At 41.2% G+C, this 14566-nt stretch overlaps 1 protein-coding gene across 3 annotated transcripts in view; it reads left to right on the top strand.

Annotated features, from left to right (window-relative positions):
- Nucleotides 1-14566, top strand: part of Frmd3 (FERM domain containing 3) — a 274129-nt gene that overhangs the window by 142923 nt on the left and 116640 nt on the right. For all 3 annotated transcript variants that reach the window (XM_048331193.1, XM_048331184.1, XM_048331174.1), the window contains exon 2: nucleotides 7056-7160. In XM_048331193.1, coding sequence (XP_048187150.1) covers nucleotides 7056-7160 — 105 coding nt within the window. The remainder of the gene's footprint in view (nucleotides 1-7055; nucleotides 7161-14566) is intronic.

Here is a 14566-nt window from a genome sequence, read left to right as displayed (position 1 = left end):
GGGGGGGAATTACCCTTATACCAGTCAAGTTTGAGTACTGGAAACAAGGGTGGGTTTTAGCTCCTTGAAGCTTTTGAATATCAGCTTGTGTGTACATGAATATGCATTCTTCTTCAACAAAATCAGAGGTCTTAAGAGACTTTTTTTTTTTTTTTTTTTTTTTTTGCCAGTCCTGGGGCTTGGACTCAGGGTCTGAGCACTGTCCCTGGTTTCTTTTTGCTCAAGGCCAGCACTCTGCCTCTTGAGCCACAGCACCACTTCTGGCATTTTCTGTTTATGTGGTGCTGAGAAATGAAACCCAGGGCTTCATGCATGCTAGGCAAGCACTCTACCTCTAAGCCATATTCTCAGCCTCTAAAATCAGAGGTCTATTTGGAAAGACAAAGGTGACAACCAGTGACATGCACTACAATGTGTTTTGTATTTTATAAAAATACAGTTCTGGGTTGGGAATGTGGCTTAGTGGTAGACTGCTTGCTTAGCATGCATGAAGCCCTGGGTTTGATTCCTCAGCACTATATAAACAGAAAAAGCCACAAGAGGTGCTGTGGCCGAAGTGGTAGAGTGCTAGCCTTGAACAACAACAACAACAAAAAGCCAGGGACAGTGCTCAGGCCCTGAGTCCAAGCCCCAGGACTGGCAAAAAACAAAACAACAAAAAAAGAATACAGGTCTAGGTCTGTGTTTGATGACTGACTGTGCTCCTATCTGCCACTGTCCAAATTCTAATAACTGTAGAACTTAATATTATTCCTAAATTCTCCTATTATTTCATTACTCTTTTTCCACATAGATAATGGGAACATTTAGGCAAATCGAGTTACTAGAGCAGATTTGATATAGGTGTTGAGTATGGATTTGATATCCTATAAACAAATACAGTATTTATGAGACCATTTTTCTTGGTCTGTATAAGATGGAAAGAGTATTAACTACCTCAGTAGGTTGCAAGGAGATGAAATATAAAGAATGTAGCACAATACACGGTGTACCATAAATGCTAAAATAGAAGAGTGGTTATATAATTCTGTTTACATTCCTGAAGGTAGATATTCAAACTCTAACCTTTACTTTCTGGCACTATTGGAAGTACTTTTGGGTTGTCACCATTTTCCCCAGTTAACTAATATCTAAAAGGTAGACAAATGTCTTAGCCTAGAGTTTCAGGATTTGAAGCCTGAGGTCTGCCATACTTTCTCACTGAAGACAAACCATTGCTGATGCAGGCAACTGACTTGTTTGCACTTTTTCCTTAAGCACAGATTTCTTGTTGCTTTGACTTTGTCACTGAACCAGGGAGTTGAAGTAAATGCATCAGCAGCAGTAAGCTGGAACAGGAATCAAAGGAAGGATTGAGCTCTTGGTCTCTGTTCACTTTTTCCCCCCCCCACAGAGGCCAATTCTGGGAGGCGAATAACATTCTACTCAACTCCTTTGAATTTAAAAGAATGTATGTAATTGCAGACAAAGGCTTATCTTTAACATAATTTTAATGGAATCATTAATGACATTGGGTCACTAACAAGCCCTATCAGGTATATTGCTTTACCATTTACAAAATGCATTCATATTTTACCAAGCACAGAATTTTAAGATCTGGGAGTTTATACATTGTCAGGTTTCACTCATTGTTTTTCTTAAATCACAATTTCAATGCATAATAGGCGTTTAACAAACATGTGAATGAGCCTTAAAATAACCCTTTGGGAATATATCTGGATGTCTTCATCATTTTTAGCCATTTAACGAATAAGAAACTAAGTTTCAGGAAGATTTCATGACTTACTTAAGGCCACTCAGCTGGTAGGTGGTAGAAACAAGACTTGAATAGTGTCTTGTTCTGAAGAGATGTGAAATTTTCTGATCAGTAGATTACTTTCTGATCAGTAGATTACAAAGAAGGTTTCTTAGGATCTGAGGATGTAAAACCCATCCTGTGAAAGAATGCCCAGTTCTGCAGTCTTTTGCGTTTGGTGAACTTCCTGTTCATTCCAGTCCCCATGACAGCTTTGAAGAGAGAAGGGACAATGGAATAAAAAGAAAATGTCATCCTGTTACCAAAAAAAAAAAAAAAAATAGAATATACTTTCCATTTGTTGAGCATCTACTATGTGTCCAACACGATGTCTTACGAATACACATACGGCCTTTAATTTACACAAAATGAAGTATAATTTAACTTATATAGAGAGAAATTTAGAGCAACTAAATGATCTTTTCATTTTCTCAAAGTGATTTCCAAAGAAACTTAAATATTTGCCCCATTATCAGAATAATTTAGAAAATCCAATCAATTTACTGGCAGCAGTTCCAAGGTGGGTGAGGAACACCTCTTTGGCCACAGGACTCCTTTCTCTGAATTTATGCAAAACCAGAAAAAAATAAAACAGAAAACTATGCTTAACATACTTAAAGGACTTTAGGCACAGATATTCAAATCTTACTCTTACTTGAGGCCCTGTTCATACGTTTGTACTCTCATGGCTTCACCTGTATAAATGGCTGTTGTGATTGATGAAACCCACTTTAGGTAACAGCTTTAAAGATAGTATATGAGCCCTTTGATTTTGTTCCTTTATTCAACCAATACTGAAAGTGCAACTGATATCCCATGAAAGCACCAACAATGTTTTAACATTAAATCGCAGTCCTCTTACTTCAGATCTTTAATAACCACTTGCCCACACAGACTGTGAAGGAGACTCATGGAAATTAGCTGATTTCTCTATGCTTGGGGAATTGCCAATGTGAGGACTTTACTTTCTTAGGTTAGGCTACTCTTAGCTCTCTCTTGGAAATACTGTGTGAAGAGCTACCATATCTTCCCAGACCCCAGGCTTTCCATGAGCCAGAAGCATCATCCATTGTGTGAGGCACTGGATCAGGCAGCAGAGGATATGTTTTCTACTCTCAAGAGGTTCAGGAACTCTAGTTAGGAACCCTGTGCACCCCTAAACCTCTCCCCTGAAGTGTGGTTCACAGACAGGTAGCTGGGCTATTGTTCCTCATTCAACTGGCCCTGAATGACTGTTCCAGCCCTCAGTATTGTGCCTGTGTGTTCTACTGTAATGCAAGAACTGAACTTCTTGTTCAGAAATGACAACAGGAACCTAAATGGCAGACACAGATCCAGATTCCCAGGCAGGAAGGGACCACTACTAAACATGAGTCTGCACGCTGTCTGCCTTGGCAGGAAGCATTGTGAATAGGAATATGTTGGGATGTTGTGGGTGATGAGGCTAAGTGGGGTAGTCTGTAGATGCAGGAGAAGGACAGCAGTGGTGAGGTCTCTGATGTAGGCAGGGTCAGCTTGGGTACATGAAATGGAAAAGGACTTTGATCTGAGTCCAGGAATGGACGATTCTCAAGAGACAAAATGACCTCTGTAGACAGTAGAAGTCGCTACTTTGTACTCTTTCTACTTTTTCCACATCAGGAAATTTTGTACTTTTCCCATGTCAGGGAATTCCCTCTGGACCAATGCTTCTCAAACATTACTGAGCATAGTAATAGCCTAGTGATGTTGTCATGGTGCTCACCAGCCTCAACAAGTCAAAAGTAGGGCCTGAGAGTCTACGTTCCATCTAGCTTCCTCCCTGGCAGCACTGAAGCCACTGTTTTTCTTTCTTTCTTTCTTTTTTTTTTTCAATCTTGCTGGCCTTTGTCTCATACTTCAAGTTGTAAAGATCTAGAACCCATCTGCTGTCCTGGAACCAGGGCGTCAGTCTGTTTTGTGTTGTAACACAGAACCAGACAATGGGTAAGGTATAAAGAAAAGAAGTTTATCTGACTTATGATTCTGGTGGCTCAGAAATCTAAAGAGTATGATGTTATATCTGTCTGTGTCTCAGCAAGAGGGAGGAGTGGAAATGGAACTGTTCACATACAGATGAGCCACGCATGTGAGGAAGAAAGCAAGAGATTGGAAAGGGGCTGAGCTCACTATTTTTTTCATTAAACAACCTATTCTTGTAGGAAAGCTTGGTTCTGAAAAATCTATATGAATCCCTCCTGAGGGTGGTGACCTGTGATCTAACCATCTGTGTTACATTGAGGGCCAGTCTTCCAACAAATGAACCATAACTAGTAACAGACAAACCATGTCCTCCCAACCATCCAACCTGGGAATTGACCTGACCTGGTCTGTACTCATGAAAAGCTTTGGCCTCTATTTCAGTCACACACGCACACACACACACACACACACACACACACACACACACACACACACACACCCACACACACACCAGTTACTCCATTATTTGCTATGGCTATTTCCTTATCTCATGGGTCTTTGATAGCTGGACTGTGTATATTAGTCACTGTGTTTAATCACTTAAAAACAACTTTATTATGCTTTGGAGCACATATTCCTTAGGGTAAAATGACAGCCATATCCATATTTCCAATTAGTGTCTTCTCAATCCCATACCTGTGTATCACAGTGCCTTGACCCAGGTTTCATAAACCTTACATACAAGAGGAGTAGTTCCTCTTAGTAAACCCAGTGCAGGGGAGCTTTGTAGTCCAACCATAAACAACAGACTCATGTTTACTTTCAGTAAGTTGATATTGCTGAGCCTTTTTATGATGAATGACTTACAGAGTGCAGCAAAGGAACTAATCTATACCCACAACCTAGGCATTGGAGTTAGCTGCCACTAGACAGAGCTTGTTCTCTGGGCCACCTAGCTTCACAAAACAATTATGGAATTTGAAAAACCAAGTTCAATTTTGATGTTTTTATCTCTTTTGAATGACATCAGACCTTTTTCTTTTAGAAAGAAAGTAAAGGATAACCATCATGAAAAATTAAACTTGAAAGCGATTTCAGGAAAACAGAGGCTTTGTAGCACAGTAAGTGATTATAAACCCAGAGCTTTGTTCAAAGCAATGCACCCCAGGATTTGCCATCCAACTTCTTAGATGTAGTAATTTCAATGAAAGGAAAGGATTTAATGAAAATAACATCATGTAGCATAGACCAAACTAATCTTCTACAATTGTTTTTAATGGCTCGGAAGAGTGGCTCACTTAATATCTCTAATTTCTTTTTATAGGTCACATTCCAACCCAAAAATATCTCATGAGTCTGTCAGCAACTTTGATTGAAAAAGAAATTAATCTTATCAGATATCTTGCTGAGATCTCAGATGAGTCTTGGCTATTAAGAGCATTTTGTTATAGTAGTATTTATCTTAATCAGATTTGGATGACAGACCTTTCGTTTAGAATTTTGGAAGGGAAAAGATCTAGCTAACGAACTTGGAAATCATTAAACTTAACAATCTCATTTTACCAAAATGGAAATAGCTGGAGTTTTAGCCAAGATTACAGGGCCTGTCTTTATTTATTTTTACTTAATTTTTTTTGTAATCAGTTGCTCCAACTCATTTTACTTTACTTATTTTATTCTATACCTCAAAAGTTTCTACAAGGGGGCTGCAATTTAATATGTCCATCTAAGTGTCCAATGCTGCTTCTTCTTCTTCTTCTTCTTCTTCTTCTTCTTCTTCTTCTTCTTCTTCTTCTTCTTCTTCTTCTTCTTCTTCTTCTTCTTCTCCTCCTCCTCCTCCTCCTCCTCCTCCTCCTCCTCCTCCTCCTCCTCCTCCTCGTCCTCTTCCTCTTCCTCTTCCTCCTCCTCCTCTTCCTCCTCCTCCTCTGCTTCTTCTTTTTGTTGGACTTGGGGTTTGAACTCAGATCCTGAGTACTGTCCCTGAGCTAGCACTCTACCCCTTGAGACACTGCACCACTTCTGGCTTTTTCTGAACAATTTTACTGGAGACAAGGAGTCTCATGGACTTTCCTCCCTGGCTGGCTTCAAACCATGATCCTTAGATTGCAGCCTCCAGACTAGCTGGATTATAAGTGTGAACCACCAGCAGCCAGCTTTGTCCAGTGCTTCTTGATCAGAATTCTCCCCTATCCCATCCTTTCCCTGCTCCCAGACTAGCTTCCCATTTCCCACTTCCTTTATTACATATGTACACTGAGCATTCTTGCTGTATTTTGTCCCCTATTCCCTTTTTCATTTATCTTCCTTTCACTAGTTCCAGTTTCCTGATGGGCATTTTTTAAAGTTTTTTTTTTAATTAAACTTTTTTCTTTATTGTCAAAGTATGGTACAGAGGGGTTACAGATTCATATGTAAGGCAGTGAGCACATTTCTTGTTCAACTTGTTACCTCTTCCATCATTTCCCCCCAACCTCGATGGGCATTTTTTTAAACTGTCAATTTTTCAAAGGCTTAGAGCTTGTCTTTAGATTTCAGTCTGGGCTTTTCCAGTTTCCCAATTTGCCTTTCTATGTTGGCTGCCGGTGGCTTTGAGGAAGATTATTTCTTATCATCCCTTGTGGAAACTGAGATTATTTCAGTACCTTTCCCTCATGCCACCCAGAGCCTGACTTCTGTAGCATCTCAAAGGATGCAGTGTACGGGGAGACAAGTGGCCCAGAAGGAGAGCCCAGGTTCTATAGCCAGTTGGTCTGGCTCAGATACTACCTTGTTCTGTATAAGTTGTATGACTTTGGGTGAAACACTGACTGCCTTTGTGGCTGCTTTTACTGATGAATTGAGGACCTTCCATATAAGATCATGGTGAAAATTGGATGAATATTTCAGAGTGATTAGAATAAGCAACCAGGAACATATGTGTTATAGGGTAGTTTGTAAACTGTAGGCCTCCACAAAACATTGAATTGTGAAGTCAGTGTTCTGAATCATAAATAGCACTGACAAAGTTAGTGGCTTGTGATAGAATGAAATAAAACATACCAGACCATTATATTTTTGTAGTATTTTGGGTGTACATTTTGAGGCGCGCGTGCGTGTGTGTGTGTATGTGTGTCTGTGTGTGTGTGATGGCTCACATTGAACAATACACTTTTCACCGAGGTTATGTCTAGGAGTTGAGAAGGCCCTACTCCAGAACTGGAGTGGGCAATGAATCCATTTGTCTAGGTTCAGGCTCACTGGGCTGAGTGAAACCCCTTGTGGGTGAAATGTGAACACTCTGGCAAGCTCTGGCTAACACTTTGATGTACTTCCCTTGCAGAGGGAGACCAAAGGGCAGTTTCTGATCGACCACATCTGCAACTACTACAGCTTGCTGGAGAAGGACTATTTTGGCATTCGTTATGTGGACCCAGAGAAGCAGAGGGTAAGAGCCATCTTCTCTCTCAACCCATTTTGGAGGAGGTACACAGTTTGGAGAGCACTCTAGAGGTTCTTCTCAGAACCCTCATGACACCTTTGATTTAATGGGCCACAGGAAACCAAGCAGTGGAGACAAACTTAGGCCCTGTCCCACAGACAGAGTGGAGCAAGAGGGAAAAGTCAAGTATTTCCAGGAGGCTGCTTCCATCTGGAGAGCAGAGTGGATGCTCCTGCACCCTTTGAAATGAGGGTTTGCAAAGTTCTTCAGTGGCAGCTACATAAAATCTAGTCATAGAGAAAAATCCCTATGCAACACTACAAAAGGCTTGTGGCAGAATCACTCCTTCAGACTGACTGCTTCATGGAAATGGGTTTTTTCTTCTTTTTTTGTGTGTATGTGTGTACCCATCCTGGAGCTTGAACTCAAGGCCTTGGGTAATATCCTTGAGGTTTTGTGCTCAAGGCTACTGCTCTACCACTTGAGCCATAGCTCCACTTCTGCCTTTGGGGCTGTTAATTGAATAAAAGAGTCTCACAAACTTTCCTGCCCAGGCTGGCTTCAAGCCAGGAACCTCAGATCTCACCTTCCAGAGTAGCTAGGATTACAGTCGTGAGCTGTCCAGCTGAGGAGCTTTCTTTTGTGATGAAAATGTCTGGAATTTGGTATAGGTGGTGCTTGATAAACACTGTGAATGTTTTCAATGCCATTGAAATGCACAGTAAATTTTTTATTATTATTACAAAGATTATATACAGAGAGGTTACAGTTATGTAAGTCAGCCAAAGAGAACATTTCTTTTTAGCCAGTGTTACCCATTCCTTCACTCTTTCCCAGTTTTTCACCCTCATCTGAAATGCACATTTTTAAATGGATGATTTTACGTGGGTTTCACCTCATGAAGTAAAACAAAACAATTTTAAATCTGGGAATAATGGCTCACACCTGTGATCTTAGCTACTTGGGAGGCTCAGAATGCAAGGATCTTGGTTCAAGACCAACTCAGGTAGAAAAGTTGGCAAGACTCCTTTTCAACCCATAGCTGGGTACAAGGATACATACCTGTTTCTCAAACTATGTGGGAAGCTGAGATTGGGAGGATCATAGGTCAAGGATAATCTAGACAAAATAGTCTGACTCTTGTCACCACAAAGAGAAACTGGACTCAGGGGTGCATATTTGTGATTCCACTGATGACAGAAGTCCTATAAGTAGGAGGATCACACATGCTGAGGTGGGAAGTGAGACCCTTTCCTAAAAATAATCAGTGAACAAACAGGACCAGGGATGTGGGTCAGCAGTTTTGTACCAGCCTAGGAAACTGCAAGGCTCTGAGTCCTATATCACCAAAACAAGGAAAAAAACAAAAATATTTTCACAGAAGCTACTCCTTAAGCACCACTAAATTTGGCAGCTCCAGGTGTGTTTTCACTTAGATACACCCATTTGTTTTGGCACCTGTGGGGGGTAAGAACGAGTAGGAGAGCTTTACCTTTCCAGTTGGTATGCCAGTCTAAGTGTGCACGGGCATGGCATATACTGGACTTAGTGTGGTGTGGGCTCTTCTTATCCATCTTTGTCCTGGTCATTTCTGGAGCTCTACTATGTCACCCATTGATGGGCCAGGGCCTCAGTGCTTCTTACATGCAGAATATGTGTGAAGGGACCTCCTGAGGCTAGCCAGTGGTAGAGGATAAGACCTCTCTGCTCCATTCAACTTGATCTCTTTGCCAGTGCCCCTGGCTTGCTTCTTGGTAAGGGAAAAAGACTTTCCTCCCTATGAGCCCACCTGACTCTTAGTAGTATTTACAAACCCAATACCATGAGTAAAGGCAGCTGAATGTATTTTTGTACAGGAAGAGGATGTTTAAAAAAATAGAATTTTTTTTTTCCTGAAACATAGAGGCTCTTACTAAGCTCCTGGAGTTCTGCAGACCCAGGGGGATTCAGAGGAAGGAGGTGTGGTTTCCAGCTGAACCTTAGTTACCTGAGTGAGAGAAGCACAGAGTTGTAATGTGCAAGGTAGAGGGGCTGACTTGAGATCAGGGAGAGGACTAGTGTAGCATTTACTACAGTGGTTTCCAGATTTGGTCCTGCAATGGAAATAGCTTAGGTGTTTTCTGAAATGTTCCCTTCCACATAGCCTGTCAGAATTTTTGGAGCAGGGACAGGAATGTGGATTCTTAACACATTCTTCTGTGTGTGTGTGTGTGTGTGTGTGTGTGTGTGTGTGTGTGTGAGTGACGGTATCAGAGCTTGAATTCACACCCTTCACATTCTTGCTTGTTTTTTTATTTTTATTTTTATTTTTTTATCAAGGCTGGTACTCCATCACTTGAGCCACACCTTCCCTTCCAGTTTTTTTTTTTTTTGGTCCTAGGCCGTGAACTCAGGGCCTGAGCACTGTCCCTGGCTTCTTTTTTGCTCAAGGCTAGCACTCTGCCACTAGAGCCACAGCGCCCCTTCTGGCCATTTTCTGTATATGTGGTGCTGAGGAATCGAACCCAGGGCCTCGTGTATACGAGGCAAGCACTCTTGCCACTAGGCCATATTCCCAGCCCCCCTTCCAGTTTTTGGTGGTTAATTTGATGTAAGAGTCTGATGGAATTTTCTGCTTGGGCTGGTTTAGTTTGACACTCTTGTGCAAATTCCTGTTTCTTACTGTCTTAATGGTACAACATTCATAACAAGGTATGAACGTAAGGGTAAGATGGGTGAAAATTATGCATATTTGCAGCTACTTCATAAATCTAAAAGTCCTTTTTAATGTTCAAGTGCTTAGATTGATATTCTTCTTTGTTCTTTATAGTCTACTTGGTTTAACAATTTTTTTTTTCTGGTCCTGGGGCTCGAACTCAGCACCTGGACATTGTCCCTGAACTTCTTTTGTTTAAGGCGAGCACTCTGCCACGTGAGCCATACCACCACTTCCAGGTTTTTCTGAGTGGTTCTTTGGAGATAAGATTCTCATGGACTTTCCTGCTAGGCTGGCTTCAAACCACGATCCTCAGATCTCAACTTCCTGAGTAAATAGTATTATAGGCCTGAGCCACCAGCACCCTTAACTTAATTTTTAATGTTTACATCTGACTTTTAAATTTGAGGGAAAAATGGAGCCAAAACCTAAATAGAACTGCTCTATCTTTTGTAGAATTGCTGAATTGCTTACAGCAGTACCTGAAGAGTTCTGATGTTTTTCTTTGTGTGATAGGGCTGTTATCATCATTTGCTTTTGAGAATACAAGGTATAGGTAACATCTGTATGAGTGGCTAGGGTAGTTTCTAAACAAAATGACACTGTCTGGCCTTGAACCCTAGATCTGATCCTTCTGCCTTAGCATGTCAAATGCTAGGATTGTAGCATGGCTACATTGTTTCTTTATTAGGGCTGAGGATGGAATCTAGTACTTTGTACATGTTAAGCAAACAAATCATCACAGAGCTATATCAAGCCTTAAAACTACTGTAGACTTTGGATTTAGAAAGATGTGGTTTAGAAATCCCATCTAGTTAGCAAGCTCTATGATCTTGACCAAGAAATTTAACCTCTTTGAGTCTCAGTCCTAATGGACTAATTATTAGAGATAAAGCTCATGAATGCTTAACACGTGGTAATAACTGACTATATGGTGTGGTTTTAGTACTAATTATTGCTATTGCTAGTGTGTGTGTGTGTGTGTGTGTGTGTGTGTGTGTATACTGGGCTTGGCTCTCTCCTTTACCTTTTTTTGTGCAAGGCTGGTGCTCTATCACTTAAGCAATATCTCTACTTTTGGCTTTTTTCCTGGTTAATTGGAGATTAAGAGTCTCAAGGATTTGCCTACCCTGGCTGATTTTGAACCATGAACCTCAGATCTCATCCTCCTGAGTAGCTAGAATTACAGGCGTGAGCCACTGGTTCCTGGCTTGCTGTTGATATTTGTGGAATTATTATACCTTGACTAGGTCCAGATAATTACAGGAATGGGCTCAGAGGCATAGAGGCATGCTGGTATGGGAGTCTTAGGCAGAGACTAGTTGACCACCATTAGTTCTTGACAAGCTCCCATACTTTTCTCAATGACAAATAAAACAAATGAACTCATTAGTAGGATAGAAAGCTAATCAAGAGAGAAAACCCAGGTAAGCCAGAGAAGCTGAAGTGGAAATTACCTCTGCTGTGGGACTGATGAAACTCTAAATCAATTGATGGTAAACCATTGTGGAATATTAAATATTTAGCATTATTACATTTGGAACAGCATATGTTGCACAAGATGTCTCTTCCCCATATGCTCTGGAAATGGTGAGGATTAAATCAGTCAATGATGACTGTCATTTCTATTGTGATGGCAAAGGTCCAGATTTTCCATTATTATTATTTTAGATGCTGTAGAAAGGCATAGGTTGAGTATCCATCAATGTCATCCCCCTGAATTTCCACCATATTCATCTTCTGAGGAATTTGTATCATCTTTGCTGCCTAAGAGTTGGGAAAGAATGAGTGTAATTCTCCTTGTTTTATTGATAGAGACAGCTGGCACAATACATCTGGAAGCCTTGGAAAAAATAATTCCAGGAGAGATACCAGTTGGCATAAGTACCAGTTCTTTCAGTTCTCTCTCTCTCTCTCTTTCTCTCTCCCTCCCCCCTCTCCCTCTCCCTATCTCTATGTCTCTCTCTCTCTCTTAAATTTAACATGGTCTTTTCACCATTTGCTTAGGTTTTCAAGTAACTTCTTGTTGGAAAGATGAAGTTTTGAAATAATTAGCTGGGTTTCATAACTAGTTTCTATTGCTATGATTTGAGATACACATGTAATAAATTGTGCTTCCATGTCCACCATTTCCCCATAGCCAGCTAAGGAAGCCACCAGGGCTTTAGAGTTGAGCTACCTGGCTTTCAGTGCAGCCTTACCGGAAGGAAGGGAGGCTGAATTCAGTGCTTTTGATTTCAACTGCCCTATTTCAATGCAGCTGCTGAGCCCTGAGCCCATCTACATTAGTGCCATTGGTTTATGTAATGTGATGACGATTCTAATGTGGACTCAAACACAAGTGATTCACTGAAATTCCACTCCTCCAGGGGCGTGGTTCTCACGTGCTTTGTGCTAGTGCATTGTGTCACATGTCAGATAGATGCCAGAGGGTTTAGCGTGCCTTAAAAAACAAACGGTGAACAAATGCAGCAGTGACACTCACTAGACACTATGTTGAAAATGAAGTATACAATTTGTGGGGGAGGGAGGTCAGGAGGGAAAAAAACTGGGAGAAAATGAAGGAAGAGGTGACACTGTTAAAAAAGAAATGTACTCAATACCTGACTTGTGTAAATGTAACCCATCTGTATATCACCTTTACAATAACAATAAAAAATACAAAATTAAAACAAAATAAATTCCCCTTTGAAGTATTAGGGATTGTATTCAGGACCTTGACCTGAAGAGTTAAAGTAAACATTTTCAGGCAGCCCCCGTTTTGTTGTCTGTTTAAACTATGAGTAACCCAGGCCACCAATTATCCCGGCTAGCAGGACAAGCTTATTAGGGCCCAGCCGGTCAGGAAACTCCCTGCTTAACTCTAACCACCTGGGAATGCTTAACCCTAACCGCCCTGGAATGCCTCGAGCCCTGAGCCAATCAGATTTGTACCTGTATCCTAGTCTTGCTTGAACACCTGATTGCTGTAACTTTGGTTTTTTGCCTTTATAAGTAAGCCCTGTGAAATCTCAGCTCGGGGCCTTCCTCCTAATCCGCTGCGTCAGAGTGTAGGACGAGGCCCAGACCTGCAGCTCCCCTGAATAAAGCCTTGCTTTTGCATTTCGGAATGTCTGGCTCTCAGTGGTCTTCTTGGTGGTCTTCTTGCGACTTGGGCATAACAGAGTATGCTAGACAAGTGTTTCTGAGCCACACCTCTCAGACTGTATTTTTGGTTTTGAGATAGGAGCACACTAACTCTGTCCAGTCTAGCCTCAAACTCATGATCTTCCTGCCTTCTGAATAGCTGAGATTACAGATCTGTCCTACCACACTGGCTTAATGGTTTCTGATGGAAGGATAAAGCCACAAAATCATGAGTGTGAGGGCACCCTGAACTCTGATATCTTCCTCTAATATGACAGACGAGATTTTTATGTAGGTAGCCAGAAAGAGCTAGTGAGCCTATTAGTGAGTTTTATTAACAATGGGGAAAGACCTTGTCTATGTTACAGCCATTTGCTTTTTTTTTTAAGAGGAACCTTAGGGGAGGACATAGCATGGAATAAAAGTCAGCCCAATGATTTGAGGTTTCACTATGGGGAGGATGCCAGGAAGCCAGCCAGCATGATGTCTCGCCAGCTGCTCTTGCCATTGAAAGGCTGCTTCCTGCTCCTCCGATAATTGCTTCCCAGATGCTCATCACTAGGAATAAGAGTAGTACCTAAGATTTAGGGCAGCCTCATGCCAGAGAACAGGATTGTATTAACATGCTGCCTTGCGTCCTTGCTCATGAATTTGTACTCTTACTGAGTTTTCCTTTGTTTTTAAATATCAAGAAAGATCAAAGTCAGGAGTTGCTAGGTACTGGTAGCTCATGTCTGTAATCCTAGCTACTCAGGAGGCTGCCATCTGAGGATCGTGGTTTGAAACCAGCCTGGTCAGGAAAGTCCATGAGACACTTGTCTCCAATTAGCCTCAAAGAAGCTGGAAGCAGAGCTGTGGTTCAAGAGGTAGAGTGCTAGCTTGAGCAGAGGAAGCTCAGTCAGGGACAGTGTCCAGGCCCTGAGTTCAAACCCCAGGACCAGCGCGTGTGCACACACACTCAGGAGTTCTTGGATAATTGTGTAGAGAGGTATGCAAAGGTAACTTGGTATTATAAGAGAAGACTTTGTCACTCAAGTTCCAAGAAAGTACACTATTATAACATCTTTAAAATCAAACAAAAGAAACAAAATGAAAGAAAAAATTAAATATATTATCTAGTGGATTGGTTGTGTGCTGCAGTATCTACATTACTAGGTTTGGGGGAGCCTGTCAGAATTCTTCTACAGAAAGTAGAACTAGGAATTAAAAATGATAGGTCATAATTGGCTCTGTCGGCTCTGTCTAGATCTGACATTCTTCTGGGAGGGAGAACATGATGGAAGGTTATGATCTGGAATGCCATTTTATCCCTATTTGAGAAAACAGGAATACTTAAGGAAGGGATACTTTTCTTTCTTGGTGGTAGGGATAGGAGCAGGAATTGGTGAGTTAAGGCTTAAGGACCATCATTAGAGAGAGTAGCATTTGCTGGAGGTTTCTAACAGCCAGGAACCTCAGAGCTGATAAGCTTCTAGTAGGTCCGCAAGTTTTGAAATCACTTTAAAGACAGCTTTTAAATCAAGTTGAGAATATTAGGCTGTAACTGGGATGTATAACTTGGAGTCATACAAACAATATAGGTCAGAAAAGA

The sequence above is a fragment of the Perognathus longimembris genome, chromosome 1 (assembly GCF_023159225.1).
Source record: "Perognathus longimembris pacificus isolate PPM17 chromosome 1, ASM2315922v1, whole genome shotgun sequence".
In the NCBI taxonomy this organism is placed as follows: Eukaryota; Metazoa; Chordata; class Mammalia; order Rodentia; family Heteromyidae; genus Perognathus; species Perognathus longimembris.
The sequence above is the reverse complement of the archived record's forward strand: the minus strand, read 5'-3'. Positions and strand labels throughout refer to the sequence as shown.